The 9,215-nt window shown below is 42.5% G+C and overlaps 1 protein-coding gene across 1 annotated transcript; it reads left to right on the forward strand.

The window, feature by feature from the left end:
- The first annotated feature begins 528 nt into the window (after window positions 1–528).
- On the forward strand, window positions 529–1,128 carry LOC145565186 (uncharacterized). The gene has a single exon (XM_081625266.1). It carries the CDS (start codon window positions 529–531, stop codon window positions 1,126–1,128), a length of 600 nt encoding a protein of 199 aa, XP_081481392.1.
- The last annotated feature ends 8,087 nt before the right edge of the window (window positions 1,129–9,215 follow it).

The raw sequence follows: 9,215 nt of genomic DNA on the forward strand, positions 1-9,215 counted from the left end.
AAACCAATAGATCCGATAGGGTCTAGTTCTTCTTTCAAGTTCGGAATGCCATTGGCAAGCACGAACAATGAACCCATCATTTCGACACCAGTAACCCAGAAACCGCAGCCCGTCAATATGCCAGCTATTCGGCAGAACCTCTCTAAGTGAAGTAAAGAGCAGTTGGCAGCTATGATAGTAGTCCTTACCAACTTCGATAAAGGGACAGGCTCCCCACCGGTAGCTACAGCTACAGAGTCGGCCATAAAGTAGGTGACACCCATAACTCTCACCCCGGAGTAGACAGAGCTGGTCCAGCTGAGGAAGAAGGTGCTAGAACTAGAAGCTCGAAACTTGAATCGAGAGTGGAGTGTAGATAAGGCAGCCCAAGAAAAGGGCAGCCCGGAGGCTCGAGTCGCTCGCAACAGGTCACCAGCCTCTGAACAAGGACCAAGTCTGGACAGGGAGAAGCGAGCACGAATCTAGGTTATTCCAGATGATTCCCCATTTTGCAAGAAGATTCTAGAGGAGCCGATGGAGAAAATAAAGATGCCCAACTGTAAGTACAATGGAACCACAACACCTAAGAACCATGTTTCGGCGTTTGAGAATCACGTGGTGCTGTACACCATGACAGACTCAGTCTGGTGTAAAGCATTTCCACCGACCTTGGAAGGGCTGGCGGCTGAGTGGTACGGAGCCATCTCAAAAGGATCCGTTTACTCCTATAATCAGCTGAAGAGAATGTTCATGGAGCACTTTGTCACCATGGTGGATCGTACAAAAATGACCACCGAACTGATGTCACTAGTGCAAGGAAAAAATGAATCCCTAACAGTGTTCATCACCAGATTCAACAAAGAAGCAATAACCATCCCAAATATGAGCCAGGAGGTAGCACTGCTAGCAATGCAGAGCGGCCTACTGCCGGGCTCACCGTTCAGAGCATATATGGGACGAAAGAGTCTTAAAAAGCTGGCTAAAGCGCTGGGAAAAGCGCACGAGTTCATAAAAGCAGATGAGACCGACAGGGCAATGCTGAACAGAAAAGCACCTGGTGATCCAGTTAAGCGGGCTGAAGTCACCCGGGCAGAAAAACAACCGGGGTGGATCAACCTAGTAGAGCTAAACAAGGTCGCAGGGATGTAGATAGGACCGTGGGAGTAAGAAGATCAGACCAGAAACGAAGAGGCATGCTTGGAAGGTTTGATTAATACACTCCGTTCACTCATTCGAGTTCCCATATCTTCAGCGTGAACAAGCCTGACGATAAGTGGTAGAGACCACCCAGAATGGTGAATAGAACCGTGATCCTAGCAAGTGGTGTGACTTCCAAAAGGACCATGGGCATACCACTGACGAATGTACACACTTGAAGGACAACATAGAGGACTTAGTCCAGAGAGGATACTTGTAGGGAATATTTCAAGCATTAACCCAAACATGAACCACACTATGATCATACACTTAAGCATGGTGGCGTCCAAAGGGAAGGAAGCTAGAGCAAAAGAGTCGCCAACAAGTTTTAGGAACTTGTAAACCGTTCACAAGGTGAAGATTACACCCCTTAACGATCCATGAGACCGTCAACTCCAAAAGGTCTTGAACCAAATAGGGTTCGGGGATGAAGGTACAAATCCAACCTAAAAAAGATTGAACCTACCCTAATAATAGGCCTCTACTTTATTCTTCTCGTATTTATGTGCGCTTTTTGACTAGCATGCAATCAATAGATTTACCCTAAACCTGTTTATCTATGTTGGTTGAACTTAATGCACAAACAAAACTATTATTGGCGATCACTTGAATTATAATCAAATTAGCCCTAAACAAGATTATTAATTATCTTATTAAGCGTGATTACAAGTATAAATTCCCTTTAAACATGCATAAAAGGCGTGATCAAGCAATAACAATGAATATAACATCAAGCAACATAATAATCATCATTATAATCATGTTAATAATAAAACTTAAATATAATAGCAAGATCCTAGGCATGATACTAACAAGATTAATAACAAACCCTAGCATGTCACTAAGCATTAAAGATCAAAGCTTTAGCCCTAACATGATGCTAACATGATATTAGAAAAGAGTAAAAGGCACCCTAAACATGATACTAGAAAGCAATAATAACAACCTAAGCATGATGCTAGGAATTAAACAAATTTAAACATGCTTTCTACAAGAATAGAGCAATAAGATTACATACTTTGATGCCTCGTGCCTCTTTTTAATGACAAAATACACGCGTTAGTAACTTCAAGGAAAATATAAAATCAAACAATTAAATTAAATAATTGAAATAGAGATTAGGGACCAAACCCTCAGAAATTATAACCTTTCATGTCTAGGGCGAAGGCAACTTCGAACTTGGCTAGGTGTGTCTAGATCTCGTGAATGCGGAATTTTGTTTGAGGGAAGGTTTAGAAAAAGAGTAGAGAGAGAAAGCTTCTAGCTTTAGAGAGAGAGATGATTGTTGATTGTTAATGAATAAAAACGGAGGTTCAGGACCCTAATTATAAGAAAACAGTCCGAAAATAGGTAGAATTTGATAAGGAATAAAACTCCACTTTGTCGATGCAAAACCAACCTTGTCGCCAGGCGACAGGGTCTGTCGCGTGGCGACAAGGCTTGTCGCGTGGCGACAGGCCTGTCGTCTGGCGACGGCCTGGATTTCTACGCGCTTTCAAACATGGAGTCCACATATGAATCAAAATCGATTTGTAAAGTCCGTATGAAAACTGAAATCGTATTTTTCATAAAATAATATTTTATTCCAAATAAAACTTATCAAAAATTCTAATTATTAATTCTAATCTTATTAGGATTAAAGAGAACCTTTTAGCGAATACTAGAAGTCTATAATTAATTCTAATAACTTTAGGAATAACAATTAACATTGGGCCCTCCCCTAGATCATTGGGCCGCATGTAAAGATTAAACCGGGCCTAGTTTAGTATTTTGGCCATAACTTCCTCATTATTCATCGGAATTGGGACTATAATATATCGTTGGAAAGCTCTTTTCAAGACCCATCCAACTACACTGTTATTGGACCCTTGTCATGGACCAAACTAAACTGGATTGGCTGTTTTCATAAAATAGAGTTGTTTTTTTGAAAATAGAAAGAAAGAATTTTATAAAAACCAACCGCAACACTTGACTTTTCACACTTTCACCTTATTCGATAATCATTCGACGCAAAAGGTATTCATCACTGGGTTTGGTTTTAGGGAGACACATTTGGGTGTCTACAATACCTAAACCAGTTCAAGCAACATTCTGACTCCTCTAGGAGAAGAGAAGAGGACAGGTCTGGCCATGACCACATAGGAGGTCACAGAGGCCCGGGTGAGGACAGAGATCGAGACAGCAAACCAGAGGGCAGGGTGTATGTAATCAATGGTGGACTAGTGCATGGTGGAACTGTGAACAGAGCAAGGGCTCACTTGTGAGCAATGATCCACCAGATAAATTACAATGAGAAGCGTAGATGGTCGCCATTTCCCCCGCAGCCATGACCTACATTTGATGAGTATGACTCGAAAGGCATAATTTACCCTCATGATGACCCTTCGGTAGTGACAATGAGAATTTCAAAATGGGAGGTAGACAGAGTACTAATAGATAGTGGCAGCTCAGCCAACATCATATACATTAGTGCATTCAAAGAGCTAAAGCTGGATAGAAAAGACCTAAAAAGGGTGAGCTATGAAGTCACCGGGTTTAATGGGTGTGGACTGATTCTGGAGGGCATAATTAAGCTCTCAGTTCGAGTTGGAGAGAGGTCAAGGCGACGAGACGTTCGAGCAGAGTTCTTGGTAATAGACTCCCCATCACTGTACAATGTGATCGTGGGAAGACCACTCATTCACAAAATAGGCGGGGTGATATCTACCTATCACCTTGCCATGGCATACACGACCAATGATGGGCGATCTGCAAAGCATAGGAGAAGCCAAAAGACAGCCCAACAATGCTATATCATAACCCTGAAGCAGCTAGTTAGGATTGGGCAACAGCCAAGCTTAAAGCCAAGGTCCAATGAGCATGCTGAAAAGAAATCAAGAAAGAGGAAGCGACAAGATTATCACAAAGAAAAGGATAAGCAGAAGTTAGCAATGGAAAACTTTAAGCCCGCAAAAGAAGAGGCAGCAAGGCCGTTGCCCAGTGGGGAGCACATAACTATTGAGCTTACAGAGGGCGATAACTCTAGAACGTTAAAGATTGGGAAAGATATTGACCCTGGAGTGGGAATCCATCTCATAGAGCTGCTGAGAGCGAATAAGGACAATTTCGCATTTTCAGCAGACAAGATGACAGGAATTAACCCCGCAGTTATGGTTCACAGGCTGAATGTGAAAGAGGACATCAAGCCAGTTAGGTAGAAAAAGCGAAGCTTCTCCACGGAGAAAAATCAGGCAATCTAGGAAGAGGTGGACAAGCTCCTAAAGGATGGATTCTTAGAGCCTTGTGATTATCTAGAGTGGTTGGCCAACGTGGTCATGGTAAAGAAAGCGAATGGTCGGTGGAGGATGTGCGTTGATTTCACAGATCTCAATAAAGCATGTCCAGAAGACTGCTACCCGCTGCCACGGATGGACCAGCTGGTAGACTCAACTAGCGGCCACGCCTTGCTAAGCTTCATGGATGCCTTCTCAGGGTATCACCAGATCAACCTGCACAAGCCAGACAGGCAGAAGACCGCGTTAATCACTAAAGGGGGAGTGTACAATTACATAGTTATGCCCTTCGGGCTGAAGAATGCGGGGGCTACTTTTCAGAGTGTTCATGCACCAAAAAGGGAGAAATGTTGAAGTATACGTTCACGACTCAATTGTCAAGAGTATCACGCAAGCAGGGCATATCATGGACCTAAAAGAAACATTTTCCACACTAAATAAGTATAATATCAAGCTCAACCCAAAGAAATGCGTTTTCGGGGTGAGCTCTGGGAAGTTCCTAGGTTTCCTGGTCAGTGAGAGGGGAATCGATGCCAACCCGGAGAAAGTGGAGGCAGTCCTAAGCCTCCCAAAGCCAAAGTGCGCTAAAGACATCATGCGGCTGACAGGAAGAATGGCGGCACTAACTCGATTCATTAGCAAGTCAGCTGACAAAGCCCTACCATTCTACCAGCCGCTGAAAGAAAACAGAGAATTTAAGTGGGGTGCAGCAGAAAAAGAAGCTTTCTAGGGGATCAAGGAGCATCTGACCAAGCTCCCAACCATGATCAGCCCGGAGCTGAGCGGAAAGCTACAATTGTACATCTCCGCCTCAATACAAACAATCACGTCAGTTCTCCTGGTTGAAAGGCAAAAACAACAAAAACCAGTATACTTTGTAAGCCACGTGCTGACAGAGGCTGAGCAAAGATACCCATTGGTAAAAAAGCTGGCACTCGTAGTGGTAACAACAATAAGGAAGTTGAAACCCTATTTCGATGTGCACACAATTCAAACCTTACAACTCACCCGCTGGAGAAGGCCCTACAAAAAATGGACGCCTTAGTTAGGCTCTTGAAGTGGGCGATAGAGCTCTCTGAATATGAATTCGAGTTTAAGCCTAAGGCAGCTATCAAAGCTCAAGCCTTTGCAGACTTCATAGTGGAAGCTTCTTACGAAGAAAAAGAAGATGAAGTCGGAGTTTGGAAGGTGGCAGTGGATGGTTCTTCAGCCCAAACGGGAAGCGGAGCAGGAATAATAATAACATTGCCAGAAGGCAATGTATTTGAGTACGCCATTAAGTTCAAGTTCAAGGCATCGAACAACGAAGCAGAGTATGAAGCAACTCTAGCAGGCCTGAGAATGAGTATTGCAGCAAGAGCTAGGAAAGTGCACCTGCAGACTGACTCCCAACTGGTAGCTAGCCAGCTGAAGGGGGAGTATGAGGCTAGAGAGTCTACAATGCTAAAGTACACAACCAAGGTGAAAGAGCTGGTGGCTTAGCTAATGAATTTTTAGATAGACATGGTCCCTAGAGCAGAAAATTCCAAAGCTGATACATTATCAAAGCTAGCCAGTTCCACCCTACAAAGCCTCACAAGGACAGTCATGGTGGAAGTCCTAGAAGAGAGCAGCATCGCAGAAAGCAAGCAGGTGAATTGCACCAGGCAGCAACGAGCATGGTTCACAGACATACTGACCTACAAGGTACATGGTTCGCTGCCAGATGACGAGGTACAAGCCAAGAAAGTCAAAAAGGACGCCAACAAGTACGTGGTGATGAACGGGGAGCTCAACAAAAAGGGCTTCTCAAAACCACTACTGAGGTGTATTCCAGAATGGGAGTAGGAAAAAATCATGGAAGAAGCACACTCAGGAATCTGTGCCAACCATATTGGCGGAAAAGACCTGTGGGTTGAAGTGCTTAGAAGGGGAGCATACTGGCCAACTCTGACACATGATGCCTTAGCATACATCAAAAAGTGTGAAAAGTGCCAAAAGTATGCTCTATTTATAAACCAGCCAGCAAATGATCTGACCCCAATTCTCAGCCCGATCCCGTTCGCTCAGTGGGGAATGGACATATTAGGACCCTTCACCACTGGGTCAGTGGACATAAAGTATCTGATAGTGGCAGTAGACTATTTCACCAAGTGGATTGAAGCTGAGCCCACCAAGTACATAAAAGCAGTCCAAGTGAGAACGTTCATATGGAAGAACATCATAACAAGATTCAGGGTGCCACAATGCATAGTCTTTGATCATGGGTGCCAGTTTGATTGTGACACCATCAAGGATTACTTGGAAGAGAAGGGCACCAAATATGCAAGCGCCTCAGTCTGCCACCCGCAGAGCATTGGCCAAGCAGAACCAGCAAACAAGTTGATCCTAACAACCTTGCAAAGGAAGTTAGAAGAACATAAAGGCCTCTAGGCTGACCTAGTCCCAGAGGTATTATGGGAAAATAGAACAACAAAGAAGGAGTCTACTTGAAAAAGTCCCTTCACCTTAGCTTATGGGGTAGATGTAGTAGTTCCAGTAGAGGTGCAAATCCCCAGCCTGAGAATCCAGCACTATGAGCAGCAAGGAAATTAGAAGCGCCTGCTGGAGGAGATGTGGCTAAAAGCAGCCCTTAAGCTAGCAGCCCAAAAAAGCAGAATCTCAAAGGCTTTCAACAAGAGAGTCAAGCACCGAGAACTGCTGCTTGGAGACCTGGTTCTCAGAAGGACAGCAGCACTAGGGAGAGGAAACCAGCATGGAAAGCTGTCAGCCAACTAGGAAGGCCCTTTCATCATCCATGAGCAATTAGGGCCAAGCGCCTTCCTCCTTGCAGATCAAAAAGGTCAGGTCTTAAGGAATAGTTTCAATGCAGATGTGCTAAAGAAATATTTTGTTTAAAAGGCAAATAGCTAAGTAGAAATAAAAAAACTTTGTTTAAGTTATGCAAGAACTTTGTTTAAGATTATGTTATGTTAATCAAGGCAGCTTAAGCCATTTAAATTTAATGAAATACGAGCCTCTACGTGAGGAGTATACAATATGATCTTGTTTAAGCATGTTTATTTGTTAAGTTATGCTTTAACATTACACACTAACATGCAGAAAATGCCATAGAAATATTAAAGGCAGAAAACATCACAATAAGGTGCAGCAAGACATTATTAGGTAAAAGAGAGCACACTTCCCTAAGTTCAACTTTCCTGCTCAAAGTAAAACAGGGCACCACCTCGGGGACGCCTGAGAGGGAGGCCTGACACGTTCAACTTGATCAGGGAAAGGCAAACGAAAAGCAAAGGGGCAGGCTGAGCGGGCATCACGTGAACGAAAAGCAAAGGTGCACCAAGGTTCTCTTGGTCCAACCTAGCTCACCTCTTTTGCGAGGGAGAGTAGAGAGGAGATGGACCAGCAATAAGCTCTTACAAAGATAAGTAAGATGCATAAAATAATAAGTCGCAGCAGAACAAGCTGAATGACATAAATAAGTCGTAGCAGAACAAGCTGAATGACTGATGAGCGTCATTTATGGCGCTCAATAGAATAGTTTTTTAGTTCCATTTTCTATATTTTCTTGCTTTATTTTCAATTAATTTTCTTAGTTTTCTTTGTTTTTCTGCCTTAATAACTCATTTTGGTTTTTCGATTACTTTTATGAGTTTTTCATGATTTTAGTTCTTAATTTGTGATTTTAGTTTAGTTTCATTTCATTTTGTTTTCTCCCTTATTTTTACTTGTAATTTTGTAGGTGAAGTTTCAAAGTTTAAGTTGTCGCGCTCTCACGGTTGCGCTTTCGTTGATTTTGGGTGACGAACACGCAATTATGTGAAGATCAAGGGCTTCCCTTCTCACGAGCATCATCACGAGAGCGTCATCGATAGGGATGCACGAGAGTGCTAGGAGCGAGACTTCACGCAAGGGGCCACGAGCTAGCAAGAGGAGTCGCGTGCCGCAAGAATGCAGCAGGGGTGCGCGAGCGCAGATCCCTGTGTGCACTCGCACGGGGATGTTGTGCGCGTACACCGCCGCCTTCCGTTCCCTTATGTTCGTTTTACTATTTGTACCCCTTGACTTTTCCTTTTTGGTAGGATGACTTTTTTATTTGTACTTGATACATTTTTCCAGATTTAGTAGAGAGAGAAAGTAGAGAGAGATACACTAGATTACTTGATTTGTACTTCAAATTACTTCATTAAGCTTGGATTTCTTCATTAATCAATGAAAAGTAGTGAGAATTTATTCCCTTGAATTTACTTTTTGCTTGATTCTTCCTTTAATTCTTGAATGTTTGATTTGATTGTTGATCTTTAGTTTGAGAATTTGTTTGATTTGATCTTCTTTTTTATTAAGCTTTAAATGATGATATTTGTGATTCAATTTGCTTTGTTTTTCAATTTCATTATGTTTTGTGAGTAGATTAGTAGCTAGGGAGAAGGGAAAGCATGCTTGATTGATGATCTTTTCTAGTTGATGATTCTTGGTTGATTGAATTTTTGCAATTAAATTGGTTGACGTAGTTGGGCATGTGATTAATTTGATTAGGAGTGATCAACCTAGATGATTAATCTAAATTGCATAGCAAATTTCAATGACATGAACCCTTGATTTGAGAATTGCTTTAATTGGTTGAATTTGATTGTGATTTTCCTTGTTAGTCATTCATAGTGAACCTTAGCATGACTTATAGGAGATAACTCTTGAATTCTATTAATTGCAACTATTGTTTGTCCTTTGCAACGTTTGAGTCAACTGAGTTCTTCATCGATTGGCATGATCATTGAGCTTGCATGTAGA

Source organism: Chenopodium album, chromosome 10, assembly GCF_948465745.1.
Source record: "Chenopodium album chromosome 10, dcCheAlbu1.1, whole genome shotgun sequence".
NCBI lineage: Eukaryota > Viridiplantae > Streptophyta > Magnoliopsida > Caryophyllales > Amaranthaceae > Chenopodium > Chenopodium album.

Excerpts from the sequence above, each read along its gene's own strand:
- LOC145565186 (XM_081625266.1), top strand. The coding sequence starts at position 529 with ATGCCCAACTGTAAGTACAATGGAACCACAACACCTAAGAACCATGTT.